At 33.8% G+C, this 20,140-nt stretch overlaps 1 protein-coding gene across 7 annotated transcripts in view; it reads left to right on the forward strand.

The window, feature by feature from the left end:
• Window positions 1–20,140, forward strand: part of LOC141506865 (SR-related and CTD-associated factor 4) — a 109,571-nt gene that overhangs the window by 34,181 nt on the left and 55,250 nt on the right. For 5 of the 7 annotated variants that reach the window (XM_074214014.1, XM_074214017.1, XM_074214016.1 and 2 more), the window contains exons 5-9: window positions 16,401–16,536; window positions 16,786–16,925; window positions 17,432–17,608; window positions 19,078–19,178; window positions 19,806–19,914. In XM_074214014.1, the coding sequence (XP_074070115.1) occupies window positions 16,401–16,536; window positions 16,786–16,925; window positions 17,432–17,608; window positions 19,078–19,178; window positions 19,806–19,914 (663 nt within the window). The remainder of the gene's footprint in view (window positions 1–16,400; window positions 16,537–16,785; window positions 16,926–17,431; window positions 17,609–19,077; window positions 19,179–19,805; window positions 19,915–20,140) is intronic. The other 2 variants (XM_074214012.1, XM_074214010.1) reach the window with 1 other exon arrangement.

The following is a 20,140-nucleotide window of genomic DNA, read 5'->3' on the forward strand; positions in this document are numbered from 1 at the left end:
CTGGTGCTCTATTCACTGCGCCACCTAGCTGCCCCGAGAAATCATATCCTTAAGGGAAGAAAAATAAAGTATAAGAGATAGCAAAATTACATAATAGGATTTTTTTTAATTAAAAGTAATAGACTTTGGTCTTTGTTCAGACTCCATGATTCTTTCTCTGAATACAGATGGTATTCTCCTTTGCAAATAGCCCAAAATTGTACCTGATTGTTGCACTGATGGAATGAGCGAGTCCATTAAGGTTGATCATCACCCCCATGTTGCTGTTAAGGTGTATAGTGTTCTTCTGGCTCTGCTCATCTCAGTCATCATCAGTTCATGCAGATCCTTCCAGGCTTCCCTGAATTCCCATCCTTCCTGGTTTCTAATGGAACAATAGTGTTCCATGACACACACATACCCAAGTTTGTTATGCCACCTGAAGGGCATTCACTTAATTTTCAATTCTTTGCTACCACAAACAGAGCTGCTATGAATATTTTTGTACAGGTGATGTTTTTACCCTTTTTCATAATCTCTTTGGTGTATAGACCTAGTAGTGGTATTGCTGGATCAGAGGGTATGCACATTTTTGCTGCCCTTTGGGCATAATTCCAAATTGCTCTCCAGAAACTCTCCACCAACAATGTATTAGTGTCCAGATTTCCCACATCCCTACCAACAATAATCATTGTCCTTTCTGGTCACATGAGGTAGTATCTCAGAGATGCTTTATTTTGCATTTTTCTAATAAGTAGTGGAAATTATCACCATTCCTAAAAGAAGTTTAATTGATGTAAAACTGTGCATTGAGGAGGTCAGCTTGAAATAACCTCTAAGAATAAACATATGATCTCCTTGCCAAAGATGTGATAGAAAGATTAATACATGTTTGTAATGCAAATTCATTTTTAAAATATTAGAGAGTGATGTTCTCAGCCTCTTTCCCAATTTATAAAATGCAGGTGATACACCTACCTTACAAAGTTGATTTAAGAACAAAAGGAAACAAAATGAGGTAAACTCTATTTGCAAACCTTAAAGCACTATATAATTATTTCTATTATTGTTAGAATGATGTAAAAATGAATCTCAACAAAACTGGTAAGTAATGGGAGAAAGGCAAGATGGTGAATGTATAATAACTTCTATTAAATTTGGTAATCCCCAGTCCATTTGTAGATTAAAATTGGGAGGATTACCAATGAAACAAATATGGTATGTAAATAACATTATAGCTACCATATTTCAGGAAGTAAGGAATAGTGGCTAGTTTTGACCAAATAAGCATGGAAAATACATGTAAGAAGCAGAACGGGTTGATGGTATTCAAGGATTAGTTATCCACATATCTGAAAGAGTGATAGAAAATAATCAAATGGAGAAAATGGATGAGGCATCAAAAAGCAAACCCAAATATTTACTTTATCATTTCTCTCTCTAAAATGTTATGATTTTACACATTTGAGAGCATCATTGCTAAAATGGTAATCAATATTAGCTACAATTAGCTCTCTAAGATTCACAAAGCAACTTAACCTGGATTTTTTTTATTGATAATTATTGTGTCCACCACATATGATTTCAGTTAATTCAACGGCCATTTATTGTATCAAACATTGTATGTGTCAGGTACCACTTTATATATGGGGGGGGGGGTGAAAATGGTCCCTGACCTCAGAAAGTTTTTATATTCTGCTGGAGAGAGGGAGAACGATATAGTTTGTATTCCATTCCAAAAAAAAAAAAATCAAAGCTAATCCTTCAGTCAAGTAAAAAGTCCTTGAAAAGGTTTGAACAAAACAGGATGAAAATGTGGTTGTAGTTGAAATAAAGGATAATATTTGTTTTAAGGAAAAAGAAAACTGCAAATTTTAGCTTTTCAAAGTTAGGACCAGCAAGTATAATTTAAATTTTGTCATTTAAAGTTGTCATTTATATCGTTGCAGCAAAGAGTTATATTCTTTTGATTCTGCTGTTTTCTACCTGAATCTCACTTTATGCAAATATTACTGTATTGTTGGGAATTCATCATTTGTTTTTCTTTGGTTAGATAGTATTTCATTAGTCATGTCAATAATTTCTTATTTATTGGGCATTTTGTTTGATTCTAGCTTGTTTACTATTACAAATAATGCTTCTTGGGATAATTTTTGTGTAGTTAAGACTTTTCTTGCATAAGCTCAATATTAGAATCATTGGGTCAAAGTATAAGAGAAAAAATTGTAGTTTTCTTCATTCAAAGAAGTAAATTATTATGCTTATTTTTGGATACACCCTATACCCTGCTATGCTTTACCAGTTTATTACTTTGTATTTCTCTGAGTGTTTGTTAGCAATTTTTAACATTTTAACATTTAACAAAAATTTTGAAGATAATTTCCTCTTCTTATAAATGAAGAAACTTAATTTCCAGAAAGTATCCAAGACAGGATTCTAAGGCTGTATTTCTCCTATCTCAGATTCACATGCACAGAACCAGTTCTCAAACTATTAAAGGAAAGAGGAGGGTTCCTCACTGACAACTTTCTATAGCATATTACATGTTATGAAATGTATAGCTGATTTTAATAGTTCAGGAAATAAGACTATCCTAATATATGTGTTTGTTGAAGCAAAAATGATGCCATGCATATAATAAAAGCAGACCAGATCCATTGAGAAGACACCATCACCAAAATTTACTTTGCTCAGCCAGAGTCAGATGACTGACTGTTTGAGTGATTTTTAACTCTGATCCCTTTCCTTGGCCATTGATTTCCATTGCATGTATTGTGTTAGTATTTTTCTTAAAGGTCCTTAAGTTGTATATTGTCTAGCAGGCAGGCTGTATTATTTTGTTGCGTAATAGAATATTGTGTTCAGTGTTGGGGAAAGACAAAGAAATGGAGATACAATATCTTCAGTTTAAATCTAGTTGGGGCAAGAAGAAGGTCATTTACATTTGGAACAGTTTTGGTTTCAGATCCCATTTGCTAGCTGTGTAGTAATGAACGAATCCCTTTTAATATTTTATGAACTTTAATTTCTTCATTTTAAAATGAGTACAGTGATAAGCTAAAATGATGGCATGTAAAGCTTTTTTTTAAGCAATATTTTTAAAGATATGTTATTTCTATCTTTATTTGCAGCTTAGTATCATAAATAGGTGTTCTAGAAATTAGGAAGTTCAGTTTCTTAATTCTAATGTATTTGTATGACTGTGCATTCCTTTAACTTCTCAGTGTTTTTGACACCTCTTTGAGTTTAAAAGTTGCAAAGGAAAATACTGATAAATGTTTGTAGGAGTTTTACTTATCTGGGATATGACTGTATCAATGAAATCACAAGTCCAGCTATATATTCTTAGTCTGAATGTGTCTAACCCCAACCTAGAGGGCTATCTTTTGAAATAAAGAATTTTTAAAAGACCACGTACACAATTTAGCAAAACTAGCTAACACATCAAAAAAGTTTGGCATCTATAATGTTCCACATTTGTGTAGTTCTTCATCTTTGTAAAGAAGGAAGGAACGGGGTGGATAGAGCACCAGCCCTGCAGTCAAGAGGACCGGAGTTTAAATCTAGTCTCAGACACTTAATAATTACCTAGCTGTGTGACCTTGAGCAAGTCACTTAACCCCATTGCCTTGCCAAAAAAAAAATAAAAGGAGCAAAATTTTCTTGCATCTCTTTGGGGACCAAATTCAATCATTATAATTTCATAGTAATTTTGAATTATTAAAATCATTGTAAGTTATTTTGCAAGTTTTGCTCACTTCATTTGCCATCATTCTATGCTTGTTCAAATTCATCATGGTTGTCATTTCTTAAAGCAGAATATATCATGTACTACAACTCATTTAGTCATTTAGTATTCAACTACTATCAGAAGGGCTGCTAGAATTATTTTAGAATAATAAGGGACCTTTTTGTCATTGAGTGCCTTGGGATATATGTCCGAGTCAAAAGACAGAAATGTTTAAAGTCTCTTCTATAATTTCAGGTTGCTTTCCATAATGATTGTAGTTTGAAGTTCCCTCGAGTATATTAATGTATCTTTACTATAAAGCCTTTTTACAACATTTAGTAAACAGTAAATATCATTTATTAGTAGTAATTTACTAATTTGAGGATTCATTTATTTATATGTTCTGTGTTTTAATGTTTGTAGAAAATAAGTTATTCTGGAGGGGGGAGGTGAGGTACAAGCACAATGTTATATTAGAGACAGTAACCCAGCTGAACTTCGTAAATTAAATTATGGGGTAACATTACCCATCAAAAGACCAGGAGGAGATTTTTCTAATCTAAGAAAATTTAGGAGGTCAGCAAATAGAGTTCTGAAATGCTGGAAGAGGAGGGGCCTGTCTGTAGCATACACATATCCAGAGTAGCTTTTGGAGATGATTAAGGGGATTGGACAACCAATCAGAGAGAGATTACAGGGGTCCCCTTGCTGGAACTTGGTGCAGCTGACATTGATTGACAACTCTGTTGTCCATATATAGTTTCAGGGCCAAGAGGTTTGCAGCAGGACAACACAGGGCACTTAGTCTCAGTTTTACGGCAGAGAAGCATAATGCTCTTCAGGAGAGGAGGGATCCTTCCTAAATAAAGACCAGGAGAACCATGACCTATCTCTGTATTATACTACCCTGGCAACACCAGAAACAGGCAGACTACTAGATGTAGCCCTGAAAATAGTCACATGTAAATGTCTAAAGCTTGAAATAGTGTCTCCTGACTCCGAGGTGAATAGAACCCAACATGAAGTTTAAAGTCAAGAAATTGTTTGGGAAAATAAACAAAAACAAAGAATGTAGCAATAAAATGCTACTGTGGTGGCAGGGAAGACCAAGAAAACTCAGAGTTCAGTAACAGTAAAACAGCTGTAACTAAAGCCTCAAAGAAAAATACTAATTCAAACCAAGTTCAACAACAATTCATGGAAGAGTTAAAAGAGAAGAGAAATTGGAAAAAAGAAATGAGTGATATAAAAAAATTATGAAAAGAGAGCAATTTATTGAAAAGAGGCACAAAAAATACTGAAGAAAAGAACTCCTTAAAAACCAGAATTGGGAAAGTGGAAGATATTGACATAAAATATCAAAAAACCTATAAATCAAAGTCAAAAAATGAAAAAATAGAAGAAAATACTAAATATCTCATTGGAAAAGGAACACATGCAAAATAGATCAAAGAGAGATAATTTAAGAATTATTGGATTAACAGAAAGCCATGACCAAAAAAAAAGTTTAGACATCATATTCCAAGAAATTCATAAGGAAAACTCCCTAGATACTTTTGATGCAAAGGATAAAATAGAAATTAAAGCATTTCACTGATCACCTGAGTTTGCAAAATGAAAAAAATCAGTGGAATATTATTGCCAAATTCCAGAGTTCCCAGGTCAGGTCAAGAAGAAAATATTACAAGCAGTGAGAAATAACAAATTCACCAGAATCAAGAGGATGCCCATCATCCCCTCATTGGGGAATGACTGAACAAGTTGCAGCATATGAATGTAATAGAATACTGTTGTGCTACAAGAAATGATGAGCAGGCAGATTTTAGAAAAAACTGGAACAATTTACCTGAACTGATTCAGAGTGGAGCAAATAGAACCAGGAGAATATTATACCCTTTAATAGCAACATTGAGTTGATGATCACTTAATGATAGACTTAGCTCTTCTCAGCAATACAATAATCAAAGACATTTCTAAAAAATTTGTGAAGGTAAATGCCAACTGCATCCAGACAAAGGACTTAGGAAGTCTGATGAGACCAAAGCATACTATTTTCAATTAAAAATTATTATTTTTTTTGTATTTTCTTTCTCATGATTTTCCCTTTTTGTTCTAATTCTTCTTTCACAACATGACTTAATATGGAATATGTTTAACATGATTGTGTACAGACTATATCAGATTACTTGCTTTTGGGGGGAGGGGAGAGAAAAATTTGGAACTCACAATTTTACTACATGCAAATTTTACTTGATTAAAGAACCTTAAAAGAGTGCTGGCTATTTTAAGTTCGAGATGAACATATTTACTCATAGAGCAAAAGAAAATCTTTTAATCTTACAGTTTGTTGCTACTAAGTTGGTGCAATAATGTAACTCCAATGCATGCTATTTATTATTAGATAATAGCTTCATAAGTTTCATAAGTGATAAATAGTTATGGAGTAACTTTATACTAGCAAGTTAGTTTATAAATCTTCCCCCTCCCCATCTTCAATAAGAAATGAAAGAAAATTTTAGAATTTCATAAGTTCTTTCACAGGACTGGTAAATTTTTATATCCTTGCTGAAGCAGAGTTTATAAAGGAAATTTTATAAGATCTTCTTTGTACTGTTTTCTTTTCCCACAAAATAATTATTCTTCCCTTTTAAATATGCCCAATTAAATACTTATAATACTAGCTTTTAATGAATTAATGATTTTCATAGTATCCAGATGAAAAGAATGAAATTCTCTAATACAATTGCCTTTACTTCTTAAAAATATTTCTTATATTGTGTTCTAAAATTTACAGTTAACACATACATAGTGCTTTGTTTTTTCTTGTCCTTTATTATCAAAGAAGACCAAAATGACATCACTATGTTTGAGACAAATTACAGTATGTCCAACTGTGGCTGATGAGACCAACCAAGCTGACCAACCAACCACAGGTTGGACACAAGTAGTCCATGTGAACACCTAGGGTAGGTTCTCTAAACTTACGGATGTCACGTTTCCCTTGAGCTGCTTCAATTCTGCCTTCCTCATAGAGTGCAGCACCCTCACTGATCCTGTGCCACTGTCTCCCATGCTGAACAATCAGTTCTAAAGTTCTTTCATGAGAAATTCCAGGTGTCTTAGTATCATTTCTTCTCATCCCCTTGTGAGCACATGCCCTGTGTGAGTTCTCCGTAAAATAGTCTTTTTGGCTAGCATTCATGTGGCATTCTAACATCGTGTCCAGCCCATCATAATTCACTCTGTGTAGTAAGGTTGGAATCTTTGGCAGTTTAGCTCAAGAAAAAATCTTAGTGTCTGATGTCTTCTCCTGCCAGGTGACAATTTAAATGAAAGTGATTCAGTTTTCCTGATATGATGCTTTGAAGACCATCCAGGTATCACAAACAAAAAGTAATGAAGTCAGCACAACAGCTCTGTAGACTTTCAGTCATCACTCTTAATCATTCCTCAAAGTCCTGTGGCAACAGGGAAGTGATGAAACAGCAGGTGCAGATATGCTGGGAGTTGTAGTCTTAACCCTGCACTCAGGTGACCCAGGCCATAGGGTCATTTCCTCACTGCTCACTTCCTCATGTGAAGAAGTGGCTTGAAAAGGTGGGGATCCCACATTGTGTTTGAGACACTAAAAAAGCCACAAAAACATCTTCAAAGAAGATTCCACTCACCATTGATGCATGCAATGTGAGCACACTCATAAACAACACAAGATCAAATAGACTTGAAATATGTACAGTTCTTATTGTTAGAGAATTCAGCAGGTATTGGTATCCATATAGCAGCCCTGATGGAAACAAGGCTGGCAAATGAAAGCCAGTTTAATGAAGTCAGAGCTGGATACATACACCTTTTTCTGGAGTAACCACAGTGAAGAGTAACACCATGAAGCTGGGATAGGTTTTGTAATCAAAATTACTCTAGTCTATGTTATTGAATGCCTACCAAAAGGAGTGAATGACAAGCTCATGACAATGAGATTGCCACTTCAGGAAAATGCCTTGCCTATGTGCTCATGATGAACACTGAAGAAGTTAAAGAAAAATTTTGTGGAGACCCTAATCATCAGTGTACCAAAAGAGGACAAGCCTATAATTCTGGGTGACTTTTAATGCTAGAGTAGGCTCAGATTACCAGACACGACAGGGAGTCCTTGGGAGTAATGGAGTTGGAAACAGCAACAGCAATAGTCACATCTTTTATTGAACACTTGAGCTCACCTCATCATTTACCTAAGCTCAATAAAACTTCCTGGATGCACCCTGGTAACAAATATTGGCATCTATTAGACTATGTGAGTATAAGAAGAAGAGACAGACAGGATGTGAGAGTGACAAAGTCAATATATGGTACAGAGTGCTAGACTGATCACAGACTCATTCTCTCTAAGCTAAATATTCACATTCAACCAAAGCAGTGGCCTCAAGGCAAAATGAATATTAGAAGAGTTATTGTCAAGAGACTAGATTGTCTCTGAGTGGGAACAGTTTTTTGCCAACTTGGAGGAAAAACTGAGCCACCACACAGTTGACAACAGTGGAGCAGAAAAGGCGTGTGCAGCTTTCAGAGATCTGGTGTGCAGCACTGCATTTGTTCATTTGGGCTGGAACATTCACAAACACCAAGACATAGTGTTTACCATATACCAGCATCTATTAAAATAAAGTTTAAATATATATTCTTTGATCTATATATCCAGATTCTCTTAGTTTTTTTTCTAGAAGTGGATATTTTTCATAAGTTCTTAAATTGAATTGTTGAGAATAGCAACATCATTTACAATTGATTGTACAGTATTACTATCTACAAGGTTCTTTTCACTTCACTTTGCATCAGTTCATGGAAGTCAAAAAAGACTTTTTGAAGAGTTAGAAAATTACTTAGAAAAGTTCATTCTTTTTCCTAGGAAAAGTTTGTTTTACATAAGTAATGTCACCAGCCAGACATAGAAATGCTTAATGACAAAGTCTTCCTCTTTATTCCTCACTAGAAATTTGAGTGTTAGGTTCCTGCTAGCTGAGAAATGTTTGAAAACACTACCCTTCTGGTTTGTGCACTTAAGGCACACATTACCAAAGACTCACAGAAGCACTTAATGCAAAGTTCCTAATTCAGTTAATAGAAATCACGGTTCAGTTTTCAAATTCAATGTCATTTTTCATTGGTGTTCAATTCTTCATGAACCCATTTGGGCTTTTCTTGGCAAAAATACTAGAGCAATTTGCCATTTCCTTCCTTCGCTCATTTTATGTAAAGATGAGAAAACTGATAAACAGGGTTAAGTGACTTGCCCATGGGCACACAGCTAGTACACAACTTGAATTCATAATTTGATCTCATGAAGGACGAGTCTTCTTGATACTAGGCCCAGCTCTATCCACTTTGCCACCCTTTTGCATCTTTGGTTAATTTTACTCTGGTGTTTAGTTAGCCCCTTTTCAATTGGAATGTTTCTCTGTTTCCAGGCTTTTCCAAACATTTCTTGAATAGGACATATTGCTCTTAACTTGAACTGTAGGTCTTCCTAGAAGAAGAAAAATTGCCCAATAGCCTTTCATGGTTTCTTTCAAGGGGTATGAATGGCATGGGAGAACTCTTTGGAGAGAAAAGGTTCTTCAAGGGTCTCATCCCTAAGGAAAATTTTCTGCCAATCAGTCATACCAAACAGATACTGTACCTCAAGACAAACAATTACAGTTTCCCCAACAGTTTAGGGGTTTTGCCTTGGGATCCAGGGAAGAGAGTCAGATTTCTGACTCTTTAGCCCTCTGAAGAAATTTCACCATCTACCCACCCCATCTGACTGCTCAGGTTATTCAGAAGATCAGCATTCCTCTCTCAATTCCTTGGTGGTTGCTGATTCAAATTAAGGTAAACCGAGGCACAAAACTTCGAGCACAATCAGTTTATTAGCAAAGCATGAATTTGCCAATAAACAGGGTCTCAGCTAAAACTCTGAGAGCTCACTGTTGGTTTTTATAGTAAAGGTAAAAGATGAGCATCACAGATGGAGAAAACCTTTCTTATCATAGATGTGGGGAAAATATGATTGGCTGGAAGTTTCAAAGTCAGGACTAGCAGTGAGTTCTCCTTCTCTCTTGGCACTATGAAAAACTCACTGGTGGTGTCCAACTGCATATCTAGTTATTGTCAGTGATACCAGCAGACTTTCTTGATGGACAGCCAGTATTACAGAGTTAACAGAATGGACTCCCTGGCATCCACCTGCATCTTTGAAGACAATGAATTACCATGACAGAAGAATAGAGCAGTGATCAATAGGAAAATTGAACTTCTAAAATTAATTTAGAAATAAATGAAATATGACTTAGGTAGTTATACAAAATGGTAGTGACAAAATAAAAGTCAATTATAGAACATTATCATTTTGATTTTTCTTAATTTTTGCTTCTAAAAACTTTATCACTAATTAGGACAGTTAGAAGGGCATGGATATGAGTTGATAAATGTTGGAATGATCTCAGAAAAATGAAGAGATGTACTGGGAGAAGAGGGAAAGGAGAGGGAAAATGAGGGAAATATTCTCACATGAAAAAGCATGCAGAACCTTTTAGAATGCTTTTTTCCAATATAGGGAACATGGGGGTTGGATAAGACAGACAGTAATGCTTAAATCTCACTTATCAGAATTGATTCACAGAGGGTACAGTAGTGAAATAGGAGGAGAAGGGGAGAAAAGAAAAGGAGGCAGTGGTTCAAATCCAAACCTTTTGAGGAGGAATAGGGTTAAAATAAAAGTCAGGTAAAGGAAAATACACAGTAATCATAACTATGAATGTGTGAATGGAATGACCTCAATCATAAAACAGAAGTGAATGGCAGGATATATTTGAAACCAGAATCTAACAATGTGATACATACTGTCAGCAAATTAGATTTCATGAAATAGAAATTGATTCCATGAGACACTAATATGTATTTTTAAGTCAAAAGACTGAAAAAAATATAGAAGACTTTAATTATCTCCCTTTAAAAAGAACTAAATTGGAAACCAAGTCAAGGAGAAATGATTTAATAGTTGTAGTATCTACCACCTGAAAGCCATGACCAAAAAATTGAGTCTCAGTATCACTTGAAGAAATAATAATTAGTAACTCAGATTAATTAGAACCATAGAACAAAGCAAAAATAGAAATATGTTTGAGCCAAAACCCCATCTCTCTCAGATTAAGGAAAAATAATGCAAACAGCCAAAAAGAGACTGAAGTTCCCCCCCCCCAAAAAAAGCAAACAAAATGTAACCCCTAACTAGGTTAACTCAAGACATGGCAACTTATCAACAAGAGGAAAGCATAGAATTCAGTATTCCAAAAGGCAAAAGAAAAATTTGCTACTCCTGGCCACTCACAAACATTTAATGGAATGGATGGCTTTTCAAATAAACCCTGAAAAGAACCTTTTGACATTCTTAGAAAAGGTATGAATAGAAACATGAAAAGGTCAGTTGGAATGAACACTCAAAGGGACTATACAAGGATATATTCAGTAGCATTCTTAGGGTTAATACAGGTGTCTACTCAGAATCTTAATGTCATCAGGGGTCATAGAAGGAGCTAAATAGAATAGAGAACTTAGGAGTTACTAGAATTGATCTTTGACGAAATTGGAGAAGGAAGGACTAGAAAGTGTGATGGAAAGAAAGTACTTTGGAAGTCTTGAGAGATTTGAAAAATAGCCTTTGATGATCATGTTATTGAGAGGCAGGAGTAAAGTGATTGCCTTGCTACAACAATCTGTTTGAGGTTGTATAGTATAAATTAATACAGTAACCTACTTCCCACTTTTGTTTAGCAACATATGTATTGAAATGGAGGAAGTAGAGCCAAAGAAATAGTTACTTTGAAAACTGAATTTCTATTATAGTTTAAAACAGTATTTCATAATAGCATAATTGACCTATTTTTGTGTTTTCATCTGTTCTCCTATGTAGTTACAAAAATGATGTTGGTTCTTTTAAAGTTATCACTTTTTTCCCCTCTGTTAAATAGAACCCCTCCATTGTAATAAAAATCGGTATAGTCATAGAAAACAAATGAAAAATTGGATGAATGAAATGAAAAACATAGAACTTAATTTGAAACTCAAGTCCATTACCTCTTAGTTGAGAAATTTTTCGTCATCAGTGTTTTTGAATTCTTGACATTAGGTTGCAACTTTGGCTAGAGTTTTTGAGATATTTCAATATTGTTGCCTCTCGTGTTTTTGTAAATCATAATATATGTATATAAAATTTATTTAAGGCGATGGGGTTAAGTGACTTGCCCAGGGTCACACAGCTAGGTAATTGTTAAGTGTCTGAGACTAGATTTCAATTCAGAACCTGCTGGCTCCAGGGCTGGTGCTCCATCCACTGTGCCACCTAGCTGCCCTGATATATATTGTTTTCTTAGATTTCCTTACTATACATAAATTCATATAATTTCTTCCATGTATCTTTTTCTAATCTGTTATGTTAACCATTTGTCATAGCACAATTAATATTCTAGCACATTCATTTATCACAATTTGTTCTGACCTTCCCTGTTTACAGGGAAGATACTTTTTATGTGAATATGAAATACATACTGGACTGAGAAAAGTATAATACATATATATATATGTATATATATATATGTACATATATATATGTACATATATATCCTTGTGGGCAAGAACTGTTCTATTTTAGGATTTGTATTATCTGTGATAGCACATTTCCCTGATTCAAAAGTGGCCAATAAATGTTTCTTGGTTCATTGATTTATTTGTTTTGAAAACTTGTTTAATTAGTATATTTTTAATTTTTTTCTCAACTTTAATGTCAAAGTAAAGATCATTTTCGTATCCAAAGCAAAGTAGAAAAAATCTCTATACTTCCAGCTTCTTTGATATTGTCCCACTTGTCTGTGCTTCTTTTTGAATTGCTTTCTTCTCTCTGCATTTTATATGGGTGGTGTATTATATTATTTTTTTTTCCATATAGCACTCTTTTCATTATTCTCCCTAGTTCTGCCCACTTCATTTTGCAGCAATTCATGTAAGTCTTTACATTTACAATTTTTCTGAAATTCATCTGCTCATGATTTCTTTCAGAATAATAGTATTCCTTCACATTCATAAACCACAACTTGTTTAGCCATTTCCCAAGTAATGGGTATCCCTTTAATTTCCAATTCTTTGCTGCCAGAGAAAACTGCTATAATTATTTTTGTACATGCAGGTCTTTTCCCCTTTTTATGATTTCTTTGGGCTCATAGACTTAGTGGTGATATTGCTGGATTGGTTGGATCCAGAAATGTTGAATCGGACAACAGCATCACCTTTTATGAGGTGAGACAATAACATGCTTTCATCACAAACCCTTGGAAGACATGGTTGCATTTAAGAGTTTATAAATTGTGTTGGTTTTGTTCACTTTATTATCAATCCATACCATCTAGGATTCTCTGGATTTCCTTATTTCTTATGATTAATATTTACATATTGCTACAGTTTTGTTCTTCTATGATGAACACCCTCTGCCACTTAAATTCTTTTCCTTTTTTTTCCCCCCTTTAATGTCTCCTTTAGGATCAAGAAGTTTGATGTATTTCTTCCTGAACCTTCTTGAGTATTATCTTCCCTCTTGGCCAACCCTTTGTCCCCAATTGTTTCTCTGTTAGGTTTGATGTATATCTATATCAAATTGGAACTGCTTTCTCCACAATTACCAGTAACCTCTTAATTGTCAAATACAAAAGTACTTTTTCTTGGTCCTCATCCTTCATGACATCTGCAACTTCTGGACCTTGTCAATCATCCTCTTCTCCCAAGTACTTTGACCTCTCTCTCTCTGTTTTCAGTATATTGTTCTCTGTTGTTTCTTTTTTTCTTTTCTGACTGTTCCTTTTTAGTCTCCTGGGTGCCACCTAAGGCTCTTAGCTTTTTTTTTTTTTAAGGCAGTAAGTTTAATTGACTTGCCTAGGGCTACACAGCTAGACAATTATTAAGTGTCTGAGGCTGGTTTTGAACTCAGGTACTCCTGACTCCAGGGCCAGTACTCTATTCACTGCATCATCTAGCTGTCCCTTAAGGCTCTTCGTTAACTCCTCTTCCCATTTCTCTTTATATTTTCTTTGACTTCAGTTATCTGTATGTAGATGATTCTCATTTCTCTATCCAGTTCTAATTTCTTCTTGACTTCCATAGTTGAAAACATAAAATGCCTGTTGGACACCTCAAATTTAATTAACATGTCCCCAAACTCTCCTATTACTATTGAAGGGTATCGCCAATACTCTGTTACCCAGACTTCCAATCTTAATGCTATCTTTAACCCTCACATGATTTCACCTCAAATATCCATTACTTAGACTTGTCATTTTTTTCTCCTTTTACTATGGTCTCATATATTCTTTTTTTCCCACTTGTATAACCAACATCTTGGTACAGGTTCTGTTTGTTCTCCCTTACCTCACTTTAATCACCGAATGGACACAGTCAAACTGAGACCTGTTCAAAAAATCAAGGTCTCCCACTGCATCTGGGGCCTTCTCCTGGTTTTTCTGATCCTTAAAGTTCTTCATAAGCTGGCCTTTTTCACTATTCTTTTTATACTTGAGTCAATGTTCCCTGAGGTCTGGTGACACTGGTCACCTTGCTGTTTTTTGCATATGACACCTTATCTGCTGATGCTTTGTTTTCTAAACTGACTTGCCTTTATGTCTGAAATGCTCTTTCTTCTCACATCTGTCTTGATTTCAATATTCATATAAAGTGATCTGCTATTGCTTTTTTTTTTTTCAAGTTTACCTCCCATTTACAAAATATATCTTGCTTGTATGTAGGATTTTTTGTGTTTGGTTTTGTTTTTTTGCCTCTTGCCTCTTGTTAACAATGTGAATTTCTTGAAGATGGAACTCTTTTTGCCTTTCTTTGTATCCTCAGTACTTAACACAAAGTCTAGAATATAGTAATGCTTAATTAATACTTGTTAATTCGCTGACTTTGCTCTCAGATTCTAATAGATATAAACAGTTTAGTTCATGACTTCTTAGTGTCCAACTTGTTTGACTGTGCTGGCTGACATCTTGCTGACATCCTCCTTCCTTTTGTTTGTAGGGCTTTTGGCTGGATTTTTATGCAATTTTGAGACAAAAGAAATCACTTTAGTTCTTTTGGATTTTTTTTTCATGTGACCTGGTACTAATTTTTAGAATTTGGCTAAAAATAGTTGGGAATTGATTAACCCACTCTCCATTCAGACAGCTATGTTGGCCAGAAGTACCCATTAACAAACACACTTTAAAATACAAACAAAATAGAGAGTTGAATTTAAAATTAATTTAGTTAATATCATAATATAATACATAATTAATTATGTATAATTAATATAATTTTCTACCAGTTTTTTGGAAAATAATATAGTTATTAACAAAAGAGCATAAAGAAATTTTTGCTCCCAGTTCCCTTCTTTTAAGCCTATAAATTTTTATTGTGTATATATATGTTGTTTTTATGGGCATGTTCTGCATATATTCTAATTCTTTGAGGCTTAATTTGCTTTACATAACTTATTGATAATCATTTTTATTTAAAAAATTGGACATGTAAATTTTATTAATTACAAGTTCATTCATTGAATGTGTTTAAAGTATTCTCATTTTTTGAGAAGTGGTTATGGATGTTTGTATGTGTAGATCATTTCCCCTGCCGAAACTTTAGGATATTTTCTCAGGATTGTGATTCTTGGGTTGCAGAGTTTATAACTTCTATGGCCAGATTGTTTTTCAAAAGACTCATGCCAATTTATAGTGTGAACACATGACTGTGTTCTCCTATGTCCCTTCCAATATCGAATCTCATTCTTCTTTATCTGGTTACACCAAATTGTGCTATGACAACATTTTAAAATCGTTTTATGTTTCTTTGGATTATTAAGGGTCAATAACTTTTGGGGTATGTGTTTATTGGTAGTTTATGTTTTTTGTATGAAAATTATTCACAAACTTTAATCATTTCTACTTGGAAGTAGATATTATTTTGATAATTTTTATCTAAAAGAATTTTATCAGATATATTTGCCAATGACTGAAGTAAGAGACCAGCATCATGGGAAAATGTTGAGCTGATTTCATATCTGAAATTTCACTATCTCATTACATTGGGCAAGATCTTTCCCTTATTTTCCTTTCCCTTTATTTCGCTAATATTTAGCTACCAAGTCATAGTTGTTTTGGTAGTCAAAATAATCAGAACTCCTTTCCATATTAAGGAATTTGCAATACATTTTTCAAATCTGCTTATTTTTTATATAATCAAAACTCATTATCCCATTTAATCATGATAACTAGCATTTCTTTAAGGTTTGCAAAGTATTTTACAAATATCTCATTTCATCCTCAAAACTACTCTTAGAGGTAGGTGCTGTAATTATCACCCCTATTTTACAAAGGAAGAAGCATAGACAAACAGACTTGCCTAGTATCACCGAATTATTAAATGTCTGAGACCTGATTTGAACTCAGGTCTTCTGTCTCCATATCTAACACCTTCTTTATGCTTTGTACATTTGTTTGGTAGGGAAAGAGTCTTCTTTCCATCTTGATATAAATGTTATTACGTTTACTTTAAATATTTTCATGACATATACTTAAGAATGTCTTATTTGTGCCATGTAGTTATTGCATATCTTTTCCCTTATCCCACATAACAGAGTAAAATAGTTCGTGTTCTGAACCTTTGGCAAAAAAATGGAGTGTTCAAAATTGAAATTATTCAACCTCTTTTGGACATGGCAGCAGGAGCTACTAGTGCTGCCTCAGTGCCAGAAAATGTTACTAATAATGAAGGTATGATCATCTAAAATCTTAACTTGTAATTTACTTAATGCATTGATTTTTATGAAGCATTTGTATGGCTCATGTGTAGAAATTTAGAATTTCGTTTTGTAATTCAAGAACTGCAGATTGGATTTGTATAATTAAGTAGCTCATTTTTTAAAATAGAATATAATATGTAATATAGTACTCCAATGAGGAAAAAAAGAATTTTGGTACTATTACTGAGATCTTAGGGTTTTCTATTACATTTCCTTGTAGGTTCATCTCCACCCCCAATAAAAGTTTCTTCTGAAACTCCACAAGTCACTACAAATTCAGTGCCCACTATGCCACAGTTGCCAAGCTCTGATGCTTTTGCAGCAGTGGCTCAGTTATTTCAGACAACCCAAGGACAGCAGGTAAGTCAACTAAAACTTAAGCACACAGAGAAAATATGATTGGTAAAGGTCATGGTAATTTAACAAAAACAAACTTACTAAATACTACATGTAGGGCACTGAGCTGGGGGTGGGGGTGGGGAATATAAATGGAGCCATCTTACATTGATGAGGGGTTGCTAAGTAATACAGTTTGGTTGAGGGAACCAAGTTTTTAGGAGCACACAATGATAGAATATGTAGGAAAAGAAATTAAGGGGTACCAATCCATTTATTACTCCCCCCAAGAATTTGACTTAAGAGAGCACAAACCTTTTGCTATTTACATTTCTATCTTTACTGTACACTCCTTTTCCCATGCAAAACAGAACAATGTGAAAAACCTTTATCAAGAGGAAACAGAATCTATTTGGTTTCCCTACCTGTGTTAATTTAATTTGTCTCACTATTCATTGTATTTCTTAATCATGTTTTTTTATACTATGCACCTACCAGAATATAGCTTATTGAATTTCTTATTTGTTAAGCTTCAGCAAATTCTTCAAACTTTCCAACAACCTTCAAAACCCCAGTCTCCAGCCATTGATAATTCTGTGATGGCTCAGGTTCAAGCTATAACAGCTCAGTTGAAGACTACAACGACACAACCATCTGAACAAAAAGCTTCCTTTCCCCAACCTGAGCAAAAAACTACATTTGATAAGGTAGGCCATTTCCCTTAATTTTTCAATCAGCTCTCAACATCTGAGCTATTGAACTCCACCTTATTGCCCACAAAAATTTATCATTATTTTCACAGACTGGTTTCTTTCTATTACTCAGCAATCTCCTACACCATCTCCCTCATATTATCAGTCTGTATGCATAAGAATTACAAAATAATTCTAATTGTAAAATCGAAATTTTATTGGAAGGGCTAATCTGCTCCCCTGAAACATCCTATTAGTACTTTCCAAAAAGGCATAAAAGTAAATAATTTCAGATTTTATCTCAGAAGTAATTTGGGTGTTTTGTAGTGAATTTTTAATACCAATAGGTATTTTTAGAAATATTGAATTAGCAATTTCTGTTTGGAAATATGTGGTCCCTTCGAAGTATATTTAATATCATTTTCATTTTATTGCTTGAATTTCAGAGGAAAATATTAATCTTATTGCACACATTGGTATTAGATGTCGTATCACAATGGAAATAATGTTTTGCATGATTTCACATATAAAAATGGGTATTTTTATTGTTTGCCTGGGTGGGGAAAGACTGGAGGGAGGGAGAGAATTCTAAACTCAGAATTTAAAAATGAAAAAAGAATGTTAAAAATAAATTAACTAACAATTTTTCTTTAAAAATGTCATATCACAAATGTGTATTTGCTAAAGACAAAGATTAATCCAGAAGGATATTGATTATGTTAAAATTGGGTGCATACATGATATAGTAAATTTTGTTGGTAGTCACATTGGTGGGCATGTGAGAGTATAGTAAAGAAGATTATGTGTACTCTTTGTGAGGATTATCTCTATAGAATAATTGAGTCTAATCAATTTTTCCCTAAATGTGTAATGAATCATTTTTTTAAACCAGAAAATGTTTCTGTTACAAGGGACTGCTGCCACCTTATCTTTTTTGGAGAGAATGTTTTTATTTAAGAAAGCAAATGAAGGTGATTTCCTGTGTTTCCAAAAACAAGGGAAAGAACCAGTATTTGGACTATTCTCTTTTCATAAAATGAGATTATTTGACTTTTTAATGTTAAGGCATATATATATACATCATTCACATGTGACCAAAAAACCCCCCACTGGTGTCTTAAATGTATTTTTTGAAGTTTTTCCTTGACCCATAGAATAACTTTGCTTTGTTTTGTTCCTTAAATATTATATTAATAACACACCATATAATTTCTTTAGACTTGCAAAGTAAGTACATAAGCTAAATTAATATTTTTGTGTTTTTACTAATTTTGAAAGTAGATATTTTACTATACCAGAAGATTTGCTTTGTATACTTTAAAATATGTGTGATTATATATTGTATTTTATATTTGTGACACAAGGTAAGCTTTTCTTCTAAAAAATATGTAAAATAGCTATGGAATTATATTAACCTTGTTATGAGACAAATTTTGATCTTTTTTTTTAAAAAAGAAGCATTGAAAAATCATTATTTTTTCCAGAAGTTATTAGATAGATTTGATTATGATGATGAGCCTGAAGCTGCTGAAGAATCAAAGAAAGAAGATTCTTCCGTTTCTCCTTCTCTTCCTCAGCCTCCGTTGTAAGTGATTTAAAGCATTTTAAAGAAGAACAAAGTAAAAGTTATTATTATTTAGAAGTCTGAGAAAAGACTAATTTCTCCATAGAAGCAATATAAAACCATTTTCTGTAATCTTGCTGTTAATTATTAAATTTCATTTTAACACAGACAATGGTGCATATCAGATATATTATTTTATATAGTACTTGATCCATAAAATAATGTAGGGCAACAAATAAGGCCATTTTATATGGTGTTTAATGTTTTTAAAGTGCCACAGATACCATAACTCATTTTGATCCCAGAGCAACCCTGACAGGTAGGTATTAGAATTAGAATTATCTCCATTTTAAAAAACTCAAGAGGTGAAGTGACTTGCTTTTGGTTAGAGAGCTTGTCTGTATTAGAAAACAGGTCTTTTCCCTCAGCCCTCACCCCCACCCCAGTTCTCTCTGGACTCTTAAGTTTTAGCACCTTTTTCATTATGACATAATGCTTTAATGCAGAAAAGTTAAGAAATTGTTCTGATTCATAGGTAGATGAGATCTTAAAAAAGGTATTAGACCAAATTCTTGCTCTTAATATTAATTGAGCTTTACAATTTCCTTATTGGGCTGTTCCATACTACATTTTGTTTTTTATTTCTAGTGGATTTCCAGGAGATGGGATGCAGCAGTCAGCATATTCACAGCTTCCAAATATAGATCCCTATCAGCAGAGAATGTTGGGAGTACAACAGGAACCGATACACCATCAGGTATGGATGACCCTTACATTTTAAATATAGACCTACTGAGGCATGTGGGTACCTCTTTCTAAAAATTTGTAATTTAGTAATAAAGTATGAATTAGAAATACTGAAAATAGGTTTCTTTTCTGAGACTAAATTTTGAGAAAATGAATATTGAATATCATTAATGAAAAATAAATCTTTTGAAGTTGTCTTCTGGTGATATCAGAAGTTTTTATGGTAGGAATTGTTC

Source organism: Macrotis lagotis, chromosome 1, assembly GCF_037893015.1.
Source record: "Macrotis lagotis isolate mMagLag1 chromosome 1, bilby.v1.9.chrom.fasta, whole genome shotgun sequence".
Taxonomy (NCBI): Eukaryota; Metazoa; Chordata; class Mammalia; order Peramelemorphia; family Peramelidae; genus Macrotis; species Macrotis lagotis.